Consider the following 25,243-nt stretch of genomic DNA (forward strand, 5'->3'; position numbering starts at 1 on the left):
ATATTACATCATTTTTCGTATAAGGAACACTAAAACCCTTCACTGTGAATAGCCTTTAGGTATCACAGATATCTTGCTAGATAGTAACATTGGAGAATTTCATCATGATGTACTGTTGCAGCTCGAGTAATCCAGTCAGTTACTTATTTCTCTTAAACAAACAGGACTGAGGAAAAAAGGTTCAAAGGTTTTCAATCCAGTTGCCTGTCTTTACTTAGAACTGCTTACAGATCAAGAAACTCTTCAAGTGTCTCCATAAAGCAGGTTCTAAATCTTAAAAGGTTGTACCCACATAGTCCCTATTCTTCCTGAAGACCTTTGTAACGTGGTAAAGCAACTTAACCTTATCAGTTTTTACTGACAAGGTAATATGCTTTATACAACAAGGTTCTAGACTTTTTACAAAAGGATGCCTGAAGAAATGACCCCGATGCCAGCCAGCCTCCCTCTTGTTAGGAGCAAAAGATCAAGATCCTCATACAATAGGTATATGAGCAACCTCTGTCCTCTAGCCAGAGGTTCAGATGGCACAGAAGCTCCTGTATGAGCATGGCATATATTAATAGTAATCTTTTTATCAGGTCAGAGTTTAGCAACTTGAATGTGAGTGAGATTTTTTTCTTTTCTTTAAACTGGTTTGATTTTATGAAATATGGGCTTAAAACAGCTATTGAATAACCATTATTTACAATTAAACTTTAGGATGCAATTCCAACTATATTGAATGAAAATGTTGCCACTCAATGACAAACAAGATCTCACCTATTCTCTATGGCTATACATAGTAGTTTTTGAAATAGGCAAAAAGTTGTTTAATATAATTTAGATGTGCTGAAATACGTGAACAGTTCCCTATCATTTAGGGTGTTGCTCCAGTCATTGCTAGTGATTGATAATTAATGGTTGTGATGCTCATAAATAAGGATTTGAGATTTTTGTCTTAGGATGCTGCAGCTACATGCCATGAGGCATGGTAATTCATTATCAATTGCTTTACGTACTTGGCTATCCCATGCTGAACAGGCTGTTATTGATGTTCTTTTGCTTGTTCTTTGTCTCCTTCCCCAGGTTTCAGGATTTATCAATAGAAAGGTTCATGCAGAGCCCTTGATCATGTAAATCCTCGTTGACTGCCACACTGGTAGTACCTATTAATCTGTCTATGGTATTCCAGATTTATTATTTTCCTTCCTGTTTCATATTTACCACAACAAAACCCAGCAAGGCAAATTCCGTTATTCAGCTGGATAAAAGAATATGTAATAGTTTAGTAATTAATTAATTAGTAATAGTGTTTTTGGATAGGAAATGATAAACCTAAAGAAAAATATGCAACAGTTAGCATCTCTTCTACAGTATAGCAGAGACTCTTTGGGAATTTCAAATGTTTTAAGAATTTCTATATTCTTTCAAATATCTTTATGTAGGGAAAAGAAAGGGAACTCTGTTAACCTCACATTTCTTCTTTTACTGTTAGGCTCTTGCCAAAATAACAAGCAGCCAGCAAAACATACATCAGTTGCATGTTAGACCCCAATTAAAATTGGTGAATTGACCCCACCTTTGCTACTTTACAACTTGCAGTGAATTTAGTATTTAACTCCATTGCTGTACATGTGGTACTTAATGATATAGCATCTGTTGCAATACTCCTGATTCACCTGGTATAGCTGCGATTGGACTATTGGGAAGATGGGTGTTAATTATTTTATGCAAGTATTTTACTTCAATCTGCCTCCATCGGGCTTCTAGGAAAACCTGTATTGGCAATGCTAATCACTAGTTGGCTGGTAAAGAAGTTACGTGCCAGCAAACCTTGTTCAAAATCTAATTGGGTACGTTAAAGACAGGCACTGTAATAATTCTCCTCAGCGATCAAATGCTTTGTGGATTATCAGGTACATTAATTATCCAAATTCCCTGCCAAGCTGACTTCTGGTGAGCTCCCATGTTCCTCACAGCATGCAAATGAAGACAGGAAACCAGTCAGTCATGTAAACTAACATCAAAGTTGTCCTGGAAAAACTTATAATTGCCCAAAAGTTTTTTCATAAAAAGGGGTATAATGTGATGCCAGTGGGGCTAATGGTCCTGCGGCAGGCCGTAGGTGGGAAGAGCAGGAGGAGGTGTCACAGCAGGGCTGGGATGGGTGCAAGACATCACAACCCCCTGACTGCAGGCTCATCCGCAGGGCACTCTGGAGAAAGAAATAGTTTATTTTATTAGATTTTGTTTTATCAGCACTGACCCGGGGAGCACATCTGAGGGAAGACCTAGGGGTAGGGAAGAGCATTTTCACATGAAAACCTTGCCAAGAGATTTAGCATACGTGTTTTAATGTTGTTACCTATACAACCATATTGTTATGTGTTTTCAATTGTGCTAACAAACATAGCATACATACATATGTTACACACACACGTATATATTCTCTCTTTATCACGACCGGTAACTTGGCAGTTCCTGAGCAGGAGGCGCTCCCGACGCGTACTTCAGACGCAGCCTCGCTGCAGGCGAGCCGGGGGGGAATCGGGGCCGAACCGGTTTCAAACGCCAGCCCGCCGCGGGCCCGCCCCGTCCCTCCCGGGCTCGGCGGCGGCTCCTCCGCGGGAGGGCCTCGCCCGCCGCGGGCGCGGAGCTCAGCTGAGGCGACGCGACACTGCAGCGCGCGCCGGCGGCGCCTCCGCGCAGGCGCAGCGGGAGAGGCGGGTGAGTCAGCGGCGGCCGCTGGGCGACGCGCCCGCCCGGCGGCCCCGAGGTCTCTCCGCACATCCGGGTGCCGCGGCGCCGCCCACCGCCGGCCTCCCGGCTACCGCTGCCGCCCGGGGCCAGCGGGGGACGCGCCGCAGCCGCGCCAGCCTTCTCCGATGCGAATCGCCGGCCGCTCGCCGGCCGCTGGCGTGCGGCGGGGAGCGGCCAGGCTCTGCGTGCGGTCGCCGCCATGATGCCGGCCCTGGCCGCCCAGCGGCGGGGCTGCCGCGGCCTCTACCGCCTGTACCTGCGGTGCCAGGCGGCACCGCGCCCCCGCGCCTGCCACGGTGAGTCCCCCAGGGCCCGGCCCGCTGCCTTGCGCCGGCGGGCAGCCGGGAACCGCCGGGGGCGGGCAGGGCCTGTCGGGCCGGCGGACCCCCACCCACCCCGGTCGAGTCTCGTAGGAAGCTGTAATCAAGCTGCGTGCTGGCGTGGGGGAAAGCGAGTGCCAGCGCTCGCGGGCGCTGGTGCCAGCCGGCCTCGGGCGCCAGCAGGGGCGGGAGGGGATTCCTCTTGAGGCGGTGACACTGACCCCGGCCGTGGGGCATCTCCGGGCCGGGAGCCGCCGGAGAGCGCGGGCTGCCTTCTGAGTATCGACTGTAAGAAGAGGAAAGTGTGCCAGTGGTAACTGCCTGGGTAGGCGAGGCGTCATACCTTATCGCGGGTGTTTTCACACGCCCGTTGTAGGCCTGCTACCCTATCAGCCCCAGTCTTTCGTAAAACCGATATATCATGGTCGTGTTGGGGTTGAAGTTTGCAGTAATTGTAGAGAAAGAAGCGTAGTCTTAGAGGATTTGCGTTGGTCTGAGAAGTGAGCTTTTCCTTTAGGCCACAGATCCCATGAGATTTAAATTCTGACCAGTTTTGTCCCCCTTCATTTAATCACGGTTGAATTGAAGCAAATACCTTTTTCTTTAATGGCTTCTTGTGTGTGTATGGATTAGTAGGAAAAATCTGCTCTAAACATGCTGATTGTTTCCCTTTTTAAGCTGCTGCAGTATCACCAAAGCTGCTCATCTTGTGCCATATATTTATTATAGTCTTTTATCAGTCGTAATCAGTAAGTTCACTGAGCTGTGTTGCGTTGATATTTCTGGCCTTTTGTCACATTAACAACAACAATAAGAGCTTATCTGACTTCTTTTGGTGAAATTGGTCTGTAAGGTTCAAATCAGTGCACGCACACGTGCAGATGCTTCTGTACTGTAAAGGACTAAAATAAAAGGGAAGCTGTTGAGACTTTTATGGAATAAATAGTTTTATAAAATACTATCATTTTGTTGAGAGGTGCATTATTCATATATGATTAGTCATACTTTGTATGACTTGATTTACCAGCACTGCTTAATTATTTTTTTAATTTATTTATTCTTTCAATGGGTGCTTTCCAAAGCAGCCAGTTTGCCTGTTGCATTTCTGGTTGGAGGAGTTACATACCCTCTCTACAGAAGTGTTTGTGCTGCCTAAAAGAAACTGGTTGCTCATACAAGTTGGCCTGTACTGCATACAAGTCTACTTTTGTCTAGTCTTTTGAAGTTGAAGATTGCCTACCCAGGGTGATTTCTCAATAGGCTTTTTACATATTTATCTTGTAATTTATCTGTTGTAAATGTTGCAAAATTTAAGATTCTTCTGTATAAAATGTTTTATACAATGTTGTGTGCTTTTCTACGTAATTTCTCTAGTGAGCTGCTCTTAATATGTAATGCACACAGTTCAATTTTTCTTAATTGGTAAGCTGTGGTTTGTACAGAGTACACACAGAGTGAAGTGAATTTGCAACACTGGCTAATAGTTTTGTAGTGGTCTGTATTTGTTCTTTTATCTATACTTGTTTTTTAAAGATTTTGAGTCAGTATGACTAGAACGGGACTTAATGTATCAGTAAGCCAATCTTATCAAATAGCTTTGTATCTTCATTTTTTTTTTTTAACCCCCTTAAGATCACCTAGAGGTCTTTGGAAAAAGTGCATACCGGCTTGTATGGGGAAAAACCCTAATGTTAGAATGAAGTTTAAAAGTGGATGTTTGAAGGGAGGCAGTGAAAGCATGCTGTGTACTCCCATTTTGTAATTCCTAAACATAGATAAAATAAGCTAACTTTCCTTAACTTATGTGGGTATAGTTGGACCACTTTCCCTTCTTTTTCTTCCAAAATGATCGCCTGAAACATCTTTTTTTCCTCCCTCTGTTAGGATGGCAAGCTTCAATGAAAAGTGGGAGTCTGTCATACATTCTACCATGCAGTCGTCTGCCTGTGCAGTTGATGAGTCAAGTGAGAGTTTATACTTCCAATGGTCAGAAAAAAGATCTTGGATCAGAAGATACAAATAGATTAACCCCTGAAGAAACCCTACATAAAGTTGGAACAGGTAGTACTAAGCTAAAATAAAAAGTATTTATATAAATGTAAAAACTTTATGTATTTAACAATTGCTAACTTTTTTTTTCCCAATTGTGTGATATTACGGTTGCAGAATTCTTAGTGTTTGTTGCTTGTGGGCATCTATGTGTAAATTTCAAATGCATAAGCAGGGAGGAATGCTATCTATTTCTTTGTCATTCCAGTATTTAAAGGATTTAAATTTAGAGTAATCAAATTTAAAGTAGCGGTGATAAAATGTGGGTGTCAGAAGGGATTAGGTATCTTAAGGGATAAGAAATGGAATGTATTACTTGTCTTTTACCACTTTGCTTGCTTACTTGAATTCTTTTTGTAGTATTTCAGGTTTGTTGTGTGAAGTGAACTAGTAATAAAGACTGAATGAGTGTGAATACTGAGCACTCTGACTTCTCCAGGTCAGGCAATAGATGACTGGTAAAGAAGGTTGAGCTGTTTCATCTGCTGGAGTTTTCTAATCTGACAGTTGTCACACCTGCAGCATTCACATTAAATACTTGATACAATGGATGTAACCTGACCCTCCTTGCTGTTCAATTTGATTGTCAATCTTGTGCTAGTTAGGTGCTTGTGAAATTCAGAACTGTCTTGTCCTTGCTCCATCATAGCATCCTATTTTTTCTGCTTATTAAGTGTAGGACTGCACAGATATATGTTTGGAAGACTACTGTGCTTAAGAGATAACAAATGCTTTTTAAAATGAAAGCTCTTTTTCTGTGTGCTTTTGTCTAAAACTAAGTGGTCTACTAAAGAAAATTTTCTTCTCTTCGTTGTCAGGTTAGCAGGTATTCATTCCTTCTTTAGTAACTTGTAAATTCCTGAGGCTTGCAGCAGTCTTTAAAAGCTAGTAACTATAACCAGCTAAGAGTGTTACTTTTCTGACGTTTGGAATACAAAAGTGGATCTTAAATGTTGTTCTAAGTGTAACAATTAGATACTATTTCTTAAGTCTGTGATTGGATTTTAGAAGAGGATAATACTTAAGACCGTTTATGTTTCTAGGAAAGTCTTGAGCTGAAGATGGTTGCTAGAGGGTGAGATTCTTGCAGAAGAATGTCTGCTTGAATACAGTGAAAGACTGTAGAGCCAGTTGTAGTTGTTGGTATTTTCTGGGTTCTTAATGTGCAGTTACTGGTGTTAAAAATCGGACATGTGAAAATAGTCTACACTATTGCTTTCATGATTGCCTTAAGTTCATATAATTGTTGACTGTCATCAGAAGGGGTGTTCCCACCTTCTCCCATGCCTATCTGATTACTCCCTCTCTTGTGCTGGCATTAATGGCACTTAGGCCTGTTTTGTGAAAAATTAATTGCTTTCTTGTTTTGCAGAGCTAGGGTAGAGGTAGGATGGATCAGTAAGCTGATCCTGCTCACTGTCTCTAAAATGGCTGGAGGAGAGACACTGTCTTTTGTGGCAGCGTGGTCTTGAGTGGTAGTAAGCCTTGAGTGGAACTGCACCACATGGGCACCATGAGACTTACCTTTTGTTGAGAGTGGGGGCTGACGTATGCAAGTGTATATGAAACTGCAGCCTAGAGATATTGTGCATAGGTGAACAATCACTTTGAAGTTTATTTTGGAATGCGTGTTGTTATATGCACGCTTCATATAGGGGGTGTTTTCTGGGGCCTAGTGGATAGAACGTTCTTATGCATTGTGGACATATTACTACTGTTTATTTAAAAAAACCCATGGTATTTTGATAGAATTCTGAAAAGGTAATATACTACTTGTAAAGATTGCCGTACTTTTCCAGTAACTTAAATATTTAGCAGATAATGGATCTCTTTTGGACCTCCATTTCTTTATCAGTAAACTTGGGAAATGCTTTTCCTGTTAATGTGATATTGAAAATATTAATGTATTCATCTTGAAAGTTCTATCATATCAACCTCTGCTTGTCTGAAAAAGAGTAATTGTGAATTGAAGTATTCTGTATTTTTTTTTGCCTCACTGGTGCACTGTGTTTTCTTCCAGTCTCTAAGCCAAGGTAGTGAACTTTAAAAGGGTACTTGATGTACATAGACCTCTGTGCATAGATATAAATCTTGATATTTTTGTGCCTTTTTTTTTTTCCCTCCTCTGAAATCTTATGACCCAATCTTTTGTTAAATTGTGTTGGTGATATTTCTTTTAATGACATGAATGGTTGCACGCAGTTTCTGAAAAGAAGCTACTACTCAGTTTTTGCTAAGCAATCTTAGCTGAAGTTTTTTTATCGTGAATATTGATAGATCGGATGCTTGGTGTTTTAAACCAGGTAAGAAAAGAAAGGAAAGAAACAGCAAAGGCTTTTTGCTTTTGTTTCCAAGTCAAACAATAACTTATAGGGATGGCTGTTTTAGGAATGCTAGTTATTTATATCCAGCCTTATTTGTTGTGTAATAAAATCAGTTTCATAAATTTGTAAGTGTTATTTTTCTGAGACAGTGTACTTGGATTGTTATTAGCATCAGTCCTCAGTTGCTGTTAGGGCAGCAACTAATTGCGTGATGGAAAGATACTTATGTAGTCCAAGCTTCAAGAATATCTGACCTTTGAGTAATTTAAGTAGCATGTTAAGCTAGGAGCATCTCATAAATTAACACAAACCTGCTTGAAAAATCTTCACCTTTTTTTTTTGTATATCACTTTCAGTAAGGTCAGTTTTAATTTTGTTAATGACTGTGGATGTGTGGCAAACCTCCAACGTTAGTGTTAGGGCACAAAAGAATGGGTATGTTGGTTTGACTTGTTAGAATCATAGTGTTTTTGTTCTGAAAGCTATGTCGAGATGTATGAGATAAGGATGCGATATTTGTTTGTAGTAGTACTTCTGATTTCTAAGTAGAAATCTCACTGAAATTACTGGAATTTATTATTTTCCAAATATTAAGATTCACTTAACAGTACTGCAAATTATATTTTATTGGCTTTTTATTGAGTCATATTCTTAAATTTCAAAACCAGCTAAAATACTTTGTTTTCATTCTAGTTCCAGCTTGTGACACAAGAGTTGTGGATTTTAGTTTAAATATTTTGTATTTTAAGGAGCTAGCTTTTTGTAAGTGAAAAAGCTTAAGTCCCTTAAAATTGAATTACAGCTTGAAAGCTCTATGAGACTCGGGTGATCAGCAGCCATAAACTATATAGAATTCAATATATTTACTAATCTAAAATTTTGCATAAAACTTGCCCCAAACTCTAAGTACCCTGTTAAAATATTTCTAAAAGTTCAGGATACTTTCTGAAGTATGTTGCAAGTTGGTGCTCTTCTGCAAGCTGCTAGGAGTTTATTGATCAATGCTATATTAAATATCTTATTTTGTTATTTATTGTTTCACTATTTCTGTCTTTTATTTTGGGAGTTTTAAATGTTGGAAATCTAGCAGAAATGTTTTTTAATTGTCAGTGTGGAAAGCAATATTAAGATACATTTTTATTTTGTTAAGTCAACCAAACTCTTTAGTAAAAAGAAAACTAGGTACTTCCATATTTACAGTGAGCTTTATTTTTGTTTTACAGGACAAGATATGACCAATGCAGGCCAAAAGCAGTCTTTCCTTAAAGAGCCAATCCAAGTAAAAGGTAAAGAATTACTTTCTGTATTGAAACTTTATTGCTGTCTGCTAGAAGTCAAAAAAGATATGTGTAAGGAAACTGTGGTTCCTCTTCAATTGTGTAACAAGTTATGTGAATAACATTTTAAAACACACTTGTATGTCACTTTGTTTGGTATCCAGTTGTTTGAAAATGACTCATGAAAAATCAGATATAGCAGTATTCCTTCTAATTACTCACTGTTCTATGTCTGTTTTTAATTGTTTCATTTAAGCTGATGAGTTTGTCAGGAAAATTCTAATTTGTTTTCTCATCTGTTATCACAGTCTGTTCTCCTTGCATGTTTTTAGGCATGTCCATTCACCATCTCAGACTTAATGTGGCTAAGCTGAATACTTGATCTTCCCCTGTTTCTTGTTCTAAGTCTTCCTCTGTTCCTTCTTATTGCTGAGTTAATCTAATCAGTGTTGCTTCTAAATATATTTTGACCACATGAACTGCCTAGTCTGAGTCCTGTAATGTTCCATTTGTGCCTGTAGTAAGTACATGCTTTTGTCTTTAGTTACAATGTTTAAAAACTTAAGTGGATAAAATAAGAGCATAACTTACTTTCATGTTTTTAATTTATCATGACTTGATTTCCCACCATCTTCACTCCGATAGTTTCTGTTATGTTATTGTGAGAATTATGCTATTAAAAACTCCTGTATTTTTGATCACTCCTAGCCTTCTATGTATGGAAAGAACTTTATCAAAATAGAAATTGCCATTTCTCTTTAAACTCCGTTTAAAAAAAAAAAAGTCTGGCGTGAAAGTGACTCAGCAGGCTATAAACTGTATCAAAATTCCTTCCTATCTTTCCCCAAATTTAAAGAAACATCAAAACATAATACTTGTTCGTAACAAGGTGAGATCAGTGTCTCTCTGTGTATTTTCTGTACACTTTTGTTTACATCCTGTATGTCAATTTCTTTGGGTCTATTGTCACTTAGTGTATGCATGCAGGGGGAACATACAAGGTAGATTGTTTAAATTCAAACTGATGACAGAAATCAGATTATTATGGTAAATATTGATATCTGTAGTGTTAGTGCATTATTGAGTGTCAAACTATATTTTGCCTTTGAATTTTCAAAACTCAGAAATCTAGAACTCTGGGAAAATTTTTCTCGAAGTCTTTAGATGCAGTATCTTTCTGTAAGTATCCTATGACTTAAGGAGAAGTTCTGGACTAAGAAAATCTGTAGAAAAACTATAGAAATCATATCAATCCTGTGATTGCAGGAAGTTCATGTGTGTTCATAAGTCATCCCACCTGCAGAATTTGAATTAGAGTTTTGACTGCCTCTCATGTTCTGAATTCCATTCCCATGATTTTCCTTTTCGTAAAAGTGAATATAGTGGACGAGCAATGACAGAAAATCCCGATACATGTTTTCTCCAATATCCTAAAGTACCCATAAGCTGTTGTAATTCTTTCTTAGGTTGGGGCATCTGCAATTGTTCTATTTTACTTAGGGTGTCCGGTGGAATTGTTGCACTACCTGCAATCCACCAAGTACCTAAAAATTTTACTTCTCTACTTGGTCCCTGACATTTCTCAAAGGGGATTTCAATTTCTGCTTTATGTAACACTTGCCATACTGCTGTTGCTGCTTCCCCCACCTCTTCAGTGTTCTTTAATGTTATATCCTTCAGCAATTGTAACTCTTCTTCCAATAAGCATAACGTTTTTAATGGAAGTGAGTGTATAGTGACTTGCATTTGAAAATAAGATGAAGTTATGTAGAGACAAGCAGGAAATAATGACATAAATTTAAAATCCATTTATCCTTTTTCTGAATATGTGTGATATTCTTTTCCTTGTGCATGAAAATCTGATGTGATGAGAGTACATCTTCTAGACATACAAAGCATTATAAATAAAGAATGTATATTTTTAATTGTTATAAATGCACAATATTAAGTGTGCTAATTTTGACAGTGATAGTTGAGAAAAATGTTATAAGTCTGTCTCAGTTCTCTGTATGGTCTGCAAAGGTCAAAAATCTTATCTGCATGTTGTGGTTTAACCCAGCAGGCAGCCAAACACCACACAGCCAAACACCACACAGCTGCTCGCTCACTCCCCCTACCCTCCCAGTGGGATGGGAGAGAGAATTGGAAGGGGGGAAAAAAAAAAAGTAAAATTTGTGGATTGAGGTAAAGACAGTTTAATAGAACAGAAAAGAAAGGGAAAATGATAATAACAATAATGGTAGAATATACAGAATAAACGATGTACAATGCAGTTGCTCACCACCTGCCGACCGATACCCAAGGAGCAACTGTTACTTCCTGGACCACGCCTCCTATTTATATACTGAGCTTTATGTCATATGGTATGGAATATCCCTTTGGCCAGTTTGGGTCAGCTGTCCTTGCTGTGCCCCCTCCCAGCTTCTTGGGCACCTGGCAGAGCATGGGAAGCTGAAAAGTCCTTGACTAGTAGACTACTTAGCAACAACTAAAAACATCAGTGTGTTATCAATGTTCTTCTCCTACTAAATCCAAAACACAGCACTAGCAAGAAAATTAACTCTACCCCAGCCGAAACCAGGACACTGTAGAAGGTGGAATTGGTTAAGTATCGGAAAAAAAGAAATGGAGCTCTATGTTGCCATTTCAGTTGCTCTAGCAAGGGTTTCCAAATTGCCATATTTGAATGCGATCTTTAGTAGCCAACATCATCTCTGACATCAAAGTTGGAGAAGCAGCTGATGGTGGCAGTTAAGTGTGTAGGGCGTACTTAGCAAGTAGCATTTTTGGAGGTAAATTATTCTACTCTTACTAATTTCTACAATGAAGAACATTCCTTTTTCTTCACTGTAGGCTTTCTATCTCATTGACAAGCATTGTTTTTCAGATCTCCACTTTGAGGTATCATGATATGACACTAGATTAATTACCTTTTGAAGTGTAGACTGCTGTAGTCTCCATGAGTGACTTAACTTGCTTATCTATTTCTCTTTCAAAGTGAAAGCAGTCCTTAAAAAAAGAGAGTATGGACCAAAATACACACAGAATAACTTCATCACTGGAGTCAGAGCAATAAATGAGTTTTGTCTTAAATCCAGGTATGATGGGTTTGAGTTGAAATTTAAATTGTGAATATTTGTTTGTTCAATATGTGCTTCAAAAGTGATTGTGATTGTAGAGTGATTTTACACAGCAACTTTTTCTAAATGTTTTCGTGGTATACATCATCATAAGTGGCTGAAGTTAGTTCTTGTTTACTTAGTGTTACAGTGGATTAGGAATTTTCACTTAGTTTGCATGTTTCCGTAGTTGTGTCTTAAAGTAATGTATTTGTACTTATATGACCATAAATCTCGTTGGGGGGAGTCTACCTCTAGAGCAGCTAGTTATAGGGGGGAATGGCAAATAACTCTTGTTTCAGCATTTTGGGGTCATGATGGTTTGATGTGGACATCTCTAAAAGATCAGTGGAAACTTCATGTTACATCAGGTCTGTAATTTGGAATAAAATATAATCTGGTTCATTGTAACCTAACTATTGTTACTTGATTCATATTTACTGCCTTTTACAATGTGCCGTGCCTGCCAGCAGGTCTTACTAAGTATTGCTATAGCTGAGGTGTCTGTCAGATTTCATGCATGTTAGGTGTGTGACCCATATTAAATCTACAGGCTTAGCAGCTTTGTTTATAACTTCTTATGCTGTCATTGTTCCTCCCCAGTTTTTACATATAGTATATGTCACCAGACTTGGTCTTTGCTGAAAATCCAGTGACAAATTATGCTTAGTCCTCTGCCATATTTTTATCATAACTGGCTTATTGTGCAGAAAAATAACTAGCTAAAGTGTTGCTGGATTGACCAAAAGGGGAGGAGGCGGGAGGAAAGAAAAAAGAAAAAAGGACTCGATAATTGGTTGGGCTAAAAATGAAATGTTCTGTTGTATTGAAGGGGGAAAAAAAAATCCCTGATGCTTCTAAATGTAGATGCCCTAATGTGTAGCTCAGCACAGGAAAATTATCTGTTCCCCCAAGTAGTTTTGTTATCTCCAACCTTTTGCAGCTTGTGCTGGTTGTGTAGGTTTTGAGGTTAAATTTCTTAACTTTTCATGTCACGTGACTTCTGATTTCCACTTAGAGATGTTAAACCATGAACCCTCTTGTTTAGCACTCACGCACATTATCAATTACATGCAGATCATTCATTGGATGTTTTATTATTCAATGTTTTATTACTTTGTCTTACATGTATAGTATTTTATATTGTGAGGACATGATTTGGACTTTTGAGTGTGGAAAACACAGTGGTTTTCAATAGCATCCTAGAGATCGCTTGCTTCATGTTGCGTATCTGTTCTGTTTGGCTCAAGTAAACAACTTCAGTTTTTTTGTACTGCAAATTAATAATATCAAAATTGTGGAAGACCACCCAGACATGAAAGTAAAATTAGAATAATATGGACTTTTTCTTGCACTAAACTCTTTGTCCACTTTCCTTAGTGATTTAGACCAGCTGAGGAAAATTAAACGGCGAAGCCCCCATGATGACACTGAGACTTTCACTGTGTACCTGAGATCGGATGTAGAGGCAAAGTAAGAACATTTTTATGAAGGAAAATGTTTGGATCATTTAAAATGGATTATATGAGAGAGAGAGAAAGAGAGAAAAAACTTTTAAAAGTCAGGTTTACTATGTGAAAGGGCAATAATGTTTTCCGTTTTCTATCTGAACACATTTTATATCCTCACTATTGTAATAATTGCATGGTGTATATAAAATTGGAGGGTATATTTCATGTGTCCAAAGATTACATGCTTGTCCTCAGCCCCCTCTTGCCCAGCTTTTTATTCTGTAAAGTAGTCTGTGTGGCTTCTTATCAGAAAGAATGATGTGATGTTCTGCTTTTAGGAAGGGCATTTGTAATGTAGTCAAACTGAAAAGAAGTTGCGTAAGTAGTGCCATTGTTAAGTTACTTTTATTTTGTGCAGGTCTCTTGAAGTTTGGGGTAGTCCAGAGGCTCTTGCTAGAGAAAGAAAACGACGTAAAGAGGCAGAGATCAAGTACAGAGAAAGTGAGTATAGAGTTTTCAAATAACTTCAAATGTAAACAAGAAAGTATGATTGTTAGAAATCTGCTAGATGGTGTGTTGTTTCATTGAGAACACACAAATTTGGAATTAGCAATTACTGATAAGGTTTTATAGTATAGTGTTAGAGTAACACATTAGTATCTATGCAGATATAGTCTGTTACTATCTTACAATTTATCATTTATGTGATACAGCAAGAATATACATGCAGTTGAGATCTATAGTTATACTTTTTGTTTTTTTTCAGGGGCTTTCAATTTTTAGATTATAGTTGACATCTTCAATGGTTTTGGATTTTTTTACTGAGAATTTTGAAAACACTTAAAATCAATCCAAATCTTGATATCGTACCGTTACTCATTTATTTTTCCTCTGAAATGAATTCAACTTACTTTTGTGCTTCAGAAGGGGGGGAAACACCCCCAAATAATCTTTTTGCTTAGAATTATTGTTGTCATCCTTGCTGGTATTATCAATAACAGGTACAGTCAAATCAGTAGTTTGTAATGGATTTTGGTCTGTCTAGTCAGTTAAAATCACAGGAGATTTGAAGCAATATTGCTTCAAGGTACTTATTCCAATTATGCACCTTAAAATTAGAGGTCTTCTCGTTGTTTTTTGAAACAGTTGTGCCACTGGAACACCCTCCTAGTAAAAAGGCTAGAGCTGCAGGCACTTGTTAAGGTACCTGTAGGTGTTTGTACTGAGAGTGCGGTGAGTAGGTTCAAAATTTTTAGTGACCAGCAGAATAAACCTTGGACATAAAGAAAAAATGAGATTGAAAAAATACTACTCAGTCATAATAGCATGCTGAAACATTGTATACTTGAAGTGGTAACTCCCTTTTTTTACAGACTGTCCTTGTACTCCACTGGCTGTTTTAATCTATTTAAATTGTTGTGTACAATGTATTTTGTATAACTTTGTAGGGGAGAAGCTAGCATTACAGCTTCTAGATAGTATAGTATACCAATGCTTATTTTGAAGTTACTGAACATCATTAGTGGATGGAAAAATACTGACATTAAGAGACTTGCTTTGAAACATCCTTCCCCCCTCTCCTTCATGGTTGAGGGGGGCAGTAGAATACCTGGATTTGGTGCAGAGTATTTTGAGTTTTTCCTTCTGTGTATCATCCTTTCTTTGTAGAAATGGCAACAACGTATAGGATCATAACAGATTGTATTTGGCATTTTGCATGAGTATGTAACAATGTGTTTCTGATTAACAATACCAGGAGAGAAGTTTTTCACAAAGGAAGGTAGACCACGTAGCTCTTACTAGAAGTTGGCTGCTGCATAAAAAAAAATAGACTTCGATTCCTGAAACTACTGGTTACTAGTACGTATTCATGATAACAATTTTGTATTGCAGATCTATTTAGAAACCAAAGGCTGTTGAGGGAATACAAGGAGTTCTTTGGAAATACTAAGGTAAGAAATGTTTTAAAGTTTTTGGCTAGAAACATGCCACGAGATGTACTATGACGCCTTTTGAAGGAAGAAGTTGCGAAACGATTGCGTAAGCTTAACTAACTGAATATTATTGGAAGATTTATTTGCACTGTAATATACCAGACTCTGACTGTAATGCAGTGGTAAATATTATCATGCCAGTTTAAATGGGTTCCTACTGTGGCAGTGTAATCCACCAGTAAGGTTTTTTTTTCCTTTTAGTCAAAAGCTGTGTTATTAACAAAATTGCAGCTGTATCTGTGATTTCATCTATAGCCTATAACCATGTTTAGTAAATATTTTGTTAATTGAAAGAAAACATCAACATTGTGCTCTGTGCCCTACTGGCCCTTCTTTGCTTAAGCAGACCCATTCCCCAGATCCAAGTGCTCTGCTATGGTAGAATGATTTGTTAATCTTTCTGCTGCACAGCTGGCTCCTGTCCTTATGGTTGCAGTGGCCCCTGCTGGAGGCTTTGTTGGTTGTTTATCCTTTTTGTAGCCACCCATTTGTAGATATATTCAAGACCCAACTGCAGTTTGGGTGAGTATTCAGTAGTAAATTAGAAGGCTTCAAGGACTGTAGCTTCACATTTGCAATATAGGGAACTGCAGTGTTTTTTTTTAATAATTTGTATGGTATGTCCTTCATGAGGTCAAGATTTGGTTATTTTATTTTAATATTCTCTTATTTCTTTATGTAGCCACGCTCCAGTGCAGCAGCTATGTTTTTCAAGGGACCAGGGAAGGTGGTAATGGTAGCTATTTGCATGTAAGTTTAAAAAAAAAAAAAAAAGTTTTGTTTATGCAAGTATAAAACAATTTATTTTTATTATCCTGGAAATGAGAACGGTCTGTCTATTCAAGCTAAAGATACCTGTGTCTCTGTTACTGAAGTTAACAGATTTGTTTATTCATTGTTGATGGGAGAGAATTTAGGTAAATATATATAGAGAGATCAGGGATAGAATATATCTCTGGTCAGAGACGAGGTAATTCTTTTGAAGTGGATCAGACTAAACAGTTTATTAAAGTGAAAACTAAAGTTTTGAAGGACATGGAGAGGCAGGCATTTAAAGTTTTCCTTTTTTCTTGCTCCTTCTTGAGAGAAGTTTTTCATATGTTTTAAACATTCTTCCATATAACCAACATAAAAGAATTCACTTTTCTCTTTCTGCTGTTATTCAACTCTTTTCGTCTCTAACTGAAAAGGGGATATTTTAGGAGGTTTTTGCCTTTCACATGTCTTACAAGTTTGAATGAAACAAAATTAAACTGATGATCTTGATTTAGAGCAAATGAACACAGAGACTATCTGGCATGAAATACACAGAAGTGTGTTAAGTTTTTCTCAGGAAATGATGGCTAAAATTTATTTGCCATAAAACCTGTGAATTTTTAAAATAAATTTGATTTTATAAAAGGTATTTATTTGCTAAGACACTATTGATATAAGGGAGCAAAATAGAAACATAAGGAAAATGCTTTTTTGGCACAGGAAACAACATTTTGAGCAGCAAATAACTTTGAGTTTTCCTACAAAACTATATGCTTTTTGCTTGGGGGAAAAAACCACAAAGCTCGTTTGACTGAAAACCTCCCTCTTTCTTTATTGAGAATTCTACTAGTAACTGTTCAGAGCTTTCTAGGTTAAAAACATACAAGAACTGCTAGTATGGATGTTTCTAATGAAAAGAAAAAAAAAAAAAGAAAAAAAAAAGGGGGGGGATGTTGTATGGTCACTTCCACCTCCTTTGTTATCTAGTATGGATGTTTCTAATGAAAAGAAAAAAAAGGGGGGGAGGGGGAGAGATGTTGTATGGTCACTTCCACCTCCTTCATTTTCTTACAACGGTCTAGTGAAAACTGACCTTTCCTCCTGCTTTGTAAATAGGGCATTGCTATAAACATTGTACTCTCTTCCCTTCATAAATACCTTTTTGATGATTAGGTACTTCTATAGATGAATGCCTGGCAGCCAGGCCAGCAGAAGTTTGTAGAGCCTGTGTTGTTCCTCCATCATCTTTTTGTGGAGCTTTTTTAGAAGTTAAAGGATCTCCTGGCCCTCAAATACCTAATGACTTTTCAGAGATTTAAGTCAAGGCCACCATCAGTGCTCCTCTGTTTGTGGCCCTGATCTTCTTGACATCAGAATGATTTTTAATGGGTTCTGGTTTTGGGTCAGAAAAGCCAATCTGTCTTAACTTCTCCAGTTGGAATGATTTAGTAGGCTTTTCACAAACTTCAGGCTTCCCCAGTGAGGACGAAATGTGGTTCAATGAAAAGCAGAGTTCTTCTCTACGGGTCCACGTATGAATGTATAGATCAGCTGCACTGGCATACTCTATGTTGTTAATAGAATTCTGTGTGCGAGGAAAAACTTTGAAGCTCTGTTACAGAAATACAGGAAAGTAATGTTTTTTATCAGAAAGGGAATGATCTATTATTGCAAAGCATTTTTCAGGGTCTGGCATTGTTGAAGTGATTTTAAACAATACAAAGTTTGCACAGTATATAATATTTTTTTTAAAAATACTAGCGGTCAAGGATGTTAGTAATGTTACTGCTTCTGTGGAAATAGATGTGATGAAATGTGTTTAGCTCTCAAATCTAGAACCTAAATAGAAGATTTTTTCTGTAGATTCATAATGGAGTTGAGTATTTTCAGTTTGATTTTTTTAATTTTGACACTTACTTTTTTACTGTCCTTTCTTCAAAAGCCTAAATATTTTATGTAGGTAGACAGGGATGGTTGTGTAAATCAGACCAGGTAAGGTAAGGTAGAGTATGAAAAGTGAGCAATCACATGATGGTACAACTCCCTGTGTATATTTCTCAATCCCCTGTAATTCCTGTTCCCCATATACACCTTGGGGTTTTGAGGTGGTTATCTTTGAAACAAATTTGGAATGATAAATATGTAAAAGCAAGTATTAATGCCCTTTAATTTTTCCAAGTTTACAGTTCAGTCAGGATGGATTTATCTGAATTTGTTTTAATTGTAATTTAAATTGTTAAGTTAGGAACCTTGATTTGAATAATTGATTTTGATCTACTTTTGCATTTGTGTGGTTTTGGCATTTTTTTCCAAAGAAAGGCTGATTCTGTTCATGTATCAGTACATTTTAAAGTTACCAATTAAATTTAGACTTTACACTAAAATTGACAAGATTTCTGACAGCAAGGAAGATGTATATCTGTTTAAACACTTTTTTTATTACTGCCCCCCCATTTTGTTGGTGAATGTCTGCTTCCTATGTGGACTTTGGAATACAGTTATAAAGAGTTGTGTTGAATGAAACTGCTTATTTTATAGGTGCAGAAGAGAGGCTTATTAGAAAATGCTGTATAGTAGTAGGTTTAATAAGCAAGAGAATTGTCTAATGAATCATGGGGTTTGTTTTTTTTGTTATTTCTTGGCATGATGTCCAAAACATTACAATAAATCTTTTTCAGTCTTTACCTGGCTTTGGTTTAAGTTCTATTAAGATTTCCTACTCTTTCAGGTCCATGCAGATAGAAATGAGGTAGCTAAACCAGTCAGTTCAGTTCATTTCAGTACAACAGAGAAAATACTTTCTGAATTGGTGGTCACTGATGTAAAAGATAACTTTGTTTCAAACTGATTGAGAGTAATTTACCTGCCCTCTCAGAACTTGCTGGTTTTGGATTATTTTTCTTTTGCTGTTTAAAATCTTAGTAGTATTTCTTCAATAGAATTTAGGGTTTCATAGGGCTTATTATTTTCAAATGCAGTGTTGAATTTGCTTTTAAAGCAATACATATTTTACTTGTAGTAAAAACCTGACTTTTTTTCCCCAAAACTGACTGTGTTGATGTGAACGTCTAGTCAGACAGGAAACACTAAATAGGCTTGATGGTTCTGTAGGCTCACTAGTTTTTTTGTAATTATTGCCCATGTAGTACTCTTCATCTTTCTATCCTATGTCTCCAACTTACTGGACATCATTAACAGATTGATTTTGCTCGGCCTGACATTTGAAAATCTTAGTGAGGTTTCTTTTTAGATTTCTAGGATGTTTTAGTTTTTGGAATTTGTAGGGGTGACATAAAATAGCAGCTGAGTGCCTATTGTGTCATCTGAACAGGTGGGGGCCCCACAACTGAATTGTACCTTCAAATAAGCTGTCAGCTCCATTAATACAACATTGGGAAGAACAATACAAAAGTCAAGAGACTGTGCTCATGAATCCCACTGTAATTTATTTCATTTTCTTTCTGTGCTAAAGATGTACTATGCTGTGAGTTGGAAAAACTTGTAATTAACGCAGGGAGTTTGAATTTTAGTGTTACAAAAGCCTTCTTTTCTTCTTGGGTTATCCACTAACTTCCACATTTTTTTACTTTCCACCTATAAATTATGGTGATGCTTCACCATCTCATGAGGTAATGAGACTAAAGTAAAAAATGTAAAGCACATTCAGGTCCTTGGATGGAAGGAGGCATAGAAAACAGTGCTACCTTTTGCTTGAAGAAGTGGATGTACTTTCACAGAAATTCTTTAAGAATTACCTTGGAAATGAGTGTTATTTAATCAACTATCTAATTTGGTGTATGGCAAGGGGATCGACTTGTTCTTCCTCTAACTTAAATACAATTTTTTGGCACATGGTTGTTTAAAAATGCAGCTACAAGATGTTGTTAATACTTATTTATAACACTTAATTTAATTTGAATACTTCAAAAAATTGCCAAGAAGCTAAACTCAAATATATTAAAAAAGGTAGAGGAGAATGTTATAATCCTCTAGTCTGATTTTCTTTGCAATATGATTGTAACAATTAACCTACTGATTCTGATAATGAATGTTTGAAGTGAGAATGTAGACTTGGATTCTAGTGCTAATAGTTACCGTTCTCTGTACAACATAACACAATGCTTACTCCAGTGAGCTCGTAACCTAAAAAAGACTTGACAAGTCACACTGGACATCTTAATGGGGAAGTTCCATAGATAATTTTTACAGCGTAATCTAATGACAGCTTTGTCTTCGTGTCTGTTGTCTTACATTTGTATCCTACTGGGAGTTGCCCAAGCTGAGATTGAAGTGGGGAACCTTGCACTCCAGTATTAGGAGGGAAAGGATTGAAGAAAGAGAAAAGGAAATCATTAAGGCTTGTATTCTCCCATTGGTAGGCAATTAGTTGTTCTGCGTAGTGAATGTGATGGTAGTTTTCAGGAAGTGTAACTTATTCAGGACTGCTTAGAAGTTAATGATTTTAGAAAAATAAATTGTGTATCTTTACGTATCAAGTTTAGCTGAAAGGGCTTTTTAACAGTAACCATGCAGAAAATGTGTAGGCCTTATCTGCCTGTACAGGTCTCTAATGATTAAACTGGTATTTGGTTTCACCACTTGCTGTCAGGTAGTGCATGACTATACAGCACTTGTGGTTTTGCTGAAAATATTAAAGACCAAATATTCTGTTGTTCTTTAGCTTATTTCTTCTCTTTGTTTTCAGAAATGGGTTGAATTTTTTCTTTAAGCTACTTGCTTGGGTTTACACGGGTTCTGCAAGTATGTTTTCAGAAGCCATACATTCTTTAGCAGACACATGTAACCAGGTGAGTGTGTTTTCCATTCTGCTTAAGTTAGCACTTGTAATAATTTTTCAGGAATAGAGACAGATACTTATAGTAATTGTGTTACTCTTGAAAGCAGTAATTCAATCTACTAGTGTTCCTTAGTTTGTCTATACTGTCTAAATAGTAAACACCAGAGAAATGAAAAACAGTATTTTATTTAGGAGGACTAGAGCACATGGCAAAATACTTTGTTTTTCTTTACAAAGTTTGCTCATAGATAACATCGGCATTGTAGAGAAGCCTAGAAATTCCAAGTTTATTAGCCCCAACTCTTATTAAAAATGACTCTCAGATTCTGTTGTGGTGTGTATTTACAGTGCTCTTCTTGTTCAATACCTGTGATTGTTTTTGTACTGTTTTGTATGGTTTACGTCCTTCCTAGAATTAATAGTAATATATTCTAGGAGGAAAAAAGCTAGTAGTTAATCTAATGACTATTTAATTTTGAGGCAAAACGGTCTTAACAGTGTTTTTTAAATAAACTGTTTCATCTGGGAGAGGGTGTTCTTGTTTTTTACTTTTTTACTGTATTACTAATTTTTTTTTTACTTTATTACTAAATAATCTCTGGTTTCAATCATTCCGATTACAAAGTCTGCCCAGAGTGTGACAAGCTTTGTGTACATGCAGTGGGAGGAAGATGTACTCTTTTCTGTGTGTGTGTAGTATACATGTATATTTTTTAGCTTCCTAGACACAAAAGCGAATCTCACTTAAAGTAATGTTTTTGTTATATACAGTTTTTATCAAACTGTAGGCAGATGAAGGCATGTTTTGTCAGAAATTCACATTACTTTAGAAATATTGCTAAGCCCAGATCTCTTTCTGCTGTTCCCCAATCTGAGTGCAAAGCTGTTGTTACTCTGTTGCAAATTTACTTGCCAAAACTAGTGGTTTCAGCTAGTGGTTTCTACAGGTTTATCTAGCTGCTCTTTTATTTCTTTTTGTATTGATGCCAGTAATTTGATGGAGGGTTTATAAGCTAACAGTAAAATAACTGACATAGTCTAGAAGCCTTAAATGCAGAAGGAATCTAGAAAGAGTCACCTGTAATTATAAATAAATTCTATTTGAATGGTGTTTGGACTAGTATTTCTGCTAAAATAATACTATTTGTAATACATCTACGTTATTTCAAACCACCTGCCCCAATTACTTCTGTTTTTTTCTAAACTATTGTTTTTTCATGTGATTAATGGTTCCGTACTTCAGTTGCAATTTCTTTTCCCTATAACTATCGAGATGAAAGTGCACTAAAATGTTAAACGGGTTATAATATTAGTCAAATATACAAACATTAGGAAATAAGTCCCTAAGACAGGCTTAATTTTGTTTGTCACAATGCATATGCATAATGTGACCAGCGTTATCTTTAGGAAGTGGTGTCAGAACAAAATCTCAGTAATTTGGGTTACATGCTCATTCCTCTCTGCGTTGCTCCCTGCCCCTCCTCGACAAGAATGCTGTATTGGTCGTCATAAAGTATTATTGAGGGCCTGTCCAGATAACGTTTTTTAATTTGTATTAGGGTAAGAATGAGACAAGTCAGAATGTAGATTCTTAAGTTTTTTTAGAAATGAGTTGAAAGAGAGAAGTTGTAGCAAAACTATACCCAGCTGCTTCGTGAATTGGAAGTGGAACTTGAAACTAAGATGATGTACAAAGTATACCTCTTTCTTATTTTAAATGTTAACTTGAAATACTTTTCTTGTCAGTTATTGTGATAGAATGACAGACTTTGTTGCTTAGTCATCTTTTGGTAGAATAATGATGAGAATTTGAGCATCTCAGTTTCTTTTTCTATTCCTAGACTGCCTTAGCAGCCTCTCACAGCACAAGTAGCCGCATACCTGGCACATTTACTTTGATAAGGTGGTATGGCAGACTCAGAGCTGGGCACGTAATATTAGGGTGCAGGGACAAAATTAATGTTGTTTTTTCCACTATTTTCTTTAGTATGCTTGAGGCATACATTACAAGACCTTGAAATTTCCCCTTCTCCCAGTGTAGAAGGAATCTTTCCTGTTGCAGTTTTTGATATAGCAAGGCTTTGGAAACAAAAAAAAGTACTTAAAGATGAGTGGCTGAAACCCTCCTGCAGCTCAAGCAAGAGGAGTCCTTGGATAGCTTGTGACTCCTAAAATGACACAGTCTTGTGCTCCTCCAAATCTGAGGAATGTATGGAACCTTAGAGCAGACTTAATATCTTAAAAAGCATTTTAACATAATTTTGGCTACCTTTGTGCTTCAGTTGTACTTAGTATGCTTCTCTGTCCAGAAAGACTGAGTTGAGGACTCATATTTTGTTTGCTATTTTTCTGTTAATGGTTTTACACAACCTTTCATCTGTTCCAGCTGTAAAGTGAAGACAGGGGTGCTACTAACTCAACTGATAAAGAAATTTATGGGGAGGCAGCCTTAAGTATGTGATTTTCATTTGGCCGAGTGTGTCAATTTATAGGTGAACCAACTTTGATAGTGGAATTATCTACCACTTATATGTGGAAGAGCTATTCTGGTTTTTAATTGTGAAAGTTAAATGTTCCACTGGAAATGCGGGGGGGTTTTCCTCAAATATTTGGGTATGTGGTTTCGGGAAAAACACAGGAGAAACCTTGCTGCCTCAAAGCAGCTTGCTGCTGCGAAGACTAAAGTGTCTAAATTTTAATACTTGTTATTACGTTTCAATAATTCATAGTCCTAAAACAAAGCATGTGCTTTGCAAAATTGAGGTCCAGATTTATAACTTGCTGCATCAGTAGTTTAATACATGCCTAATTAAATATATCCCAAATAGGCCATTTAGATAGCAAGAGGTTTTTATTTCTTCCTTCAAAATAATGTTTTTCTTTAGTTTGGAGAATACGAAGTTCACTACTGAAAGAAGCTGCAGTGTAAAATTACTGTGTTAAACGTAGTATGGTATCACCATAGTCTCTGTATAATTTCTCTTCAAGAGGGATTTATTTAAATAGCTTTGTTCCCTGAACGACTTCATTCCTTCACATTGAAGCAGAGCAACAACACTTGCGATTGCATGTAATGTTCACTTTCAGTTGCAATTCTAAAATTATAATTAACAGTAATTATATATATACACACACTATATAATTGTCTATGTATATTTTATATATATAGGTATAATTAACTTTTTTTTTGGGGTGGTAGATTTAGATGAAAGATTTTGAGGATTATATTCCAACTCTAATAAAATATCAGTAACAAAGGATATGTGCAGATCAGCAAATTGCATCTGCCTTTATCTTTCAAGTTCAATTGATATAGAATATTTCTAAATTTATTTATTTTTTTTTAACAAAGGTTTTTTCCTTTTGTCCTAAATAGGCATTGCTAGCTTTGGGCATCAGTCAGTCTGCAAGGACGCCTGACCCTAGTCATCCGTAAGCTTTTTGAGTAAATAATGATTTTGGTAATTATATATAGGAGTAAGATCAGTTCTTGTTTGTGCATCACCTTGTTCTTTTTAATCTGCTGTTTCGTATCATTTCTGAAACGCATTGTTTCTGACTTTACAATAGATAAAATAAGAAAAGGGATTTCTTCCAAACTGCCAGAGTTGTAGCTTCAGTGGCTTGATGCATGTTATATTTAATGATTTTTTTTTTTTTTTTGTGGTATGCTTTTTGATGTGTATTATTTTAATAGACATTATTTCTTTAAGTTATTCTGGGCTCTTACCTCTTCCAATGGATAGATTTACTTTGGTTTTAAACACTGTTCATGTGCATGACAAGATTTTTTAAAAATAAAAAATACTGTGCTCTTCCTATTTTCAACAAAGTGCTTTTCTGCAAGGCAGCTACTTGTGTCTAAGGAGATGTGTTTGACTTAAACTACTCTCTGTTTTTATCTGACTAATAAGGATATTATTGATAAGTTCTTCCAACTTCATGAAAGTTAGAAGCTATACTCTCCATGATATTTTCCTTGTGTTGACCTGCTTTACGTTTCACATGTTTGGGCAAGTCATTCATACTTTAAGCACCAGTTCAAAATACTTCTAATTTACAGAATTAGTTAAGCTTTTCTTCATTAAGAGCATCAGTTAGTTTGAAAACTATTTTAAACTCAAATTTGTCTAAATATTTGTGGTATCTCCTTCCCCTCTCTCTCTCTCTTTCCCCTTCTTCCTCAATATAGTCTTTTGTACTATTGGTTTTTAAATGTTGCTAAAGGAACGTACTGTTTGTAGGAGCAGTTAATACCAAAAAAAGGAATAGATGTACACTTTTAATATTGCTTTAGCTCTTCCCACTGCTCTTAAAAACTGCAAGTGTTGAATGTCTGCAGTTAGCTGAACTACTTAAAGATGTCACAAATTTTATTCCCTTTAAATTAGAATTATAAAATATGTAGACTGG

General features: G+C 36.8%; 1 protein-coding gene across 6 annotated transcripts in view; it reads left to right on the plus strand.

Annotated features, from left to right (window-relative positions):
• Positions 1-25,243, plus strand: part of SLC30A9 (solute carrier family 30 member 9) — a 62,212-nt gene that overhangs the window by 17,227 nt on the left and 19,742 nt on the right. For 4 of the 6 annotated variants that reach the window (XR_012673488.1, XM_075148978.1, XM_075148979.1 and 1 more), the window contains exons 1-10: positions 2,699-3,038; positions 4,947-5,123; positions 8,659-8,721; positions 11,711-11,810; positions 13,212-13,304; positions 13,701-13,783; positions 15,176-15,234; positions 15,959-16,026; positions 20,738-20,840; positions 24,207-24,262. Coding sequence is in view for 5 of the 6 variants with exons in the window: in XM_075148978.1 (XP_075005079.1) it covers positions 2,942-3,038; positions 4,947-5,123; positions 8,659-8,721; positions 11,711-11,810; positions 13,212-13,304; positions 13,701-13,783; positions 15,176-15,234; positions 15,959-16,026; positions 20,738-20,840; positions 24,207-24,262 (899 nt within the window). In the remaining variant the exon portion in view is untranslated. Of the gene's footprint in view, positions 1-2,698; positions 3,039-4,946; positions 5,124-8,658; positions 8,722-11,710; positions 11,811-13,211; positions 13,305-13,700; positions 13,784-15,175; positions 15,235-15,958; positions 16,027-20,737; positions 20,841-24,206; positions 24,263-25,243 lie in introns of those variants that run through there. The other 2 variants (XM_075148982.1, XM_075148980.1) reach the window with 2 other exon arrangements.

Source organism: Calonectris borealis, chromosome 4, assembly GCF_964195595.1.
Source record: "Calonectris borealis chromosome 4, bCalBor7.hap1.2, whole genome shotgun sequence".
NCBI classification, from domain to species: domain Eukaryota; kingdom Metazoa; phylum Chordata; class Aves; order Procellariiformes; family Procellariidae; genus Calonectris; species Calonectris borealis.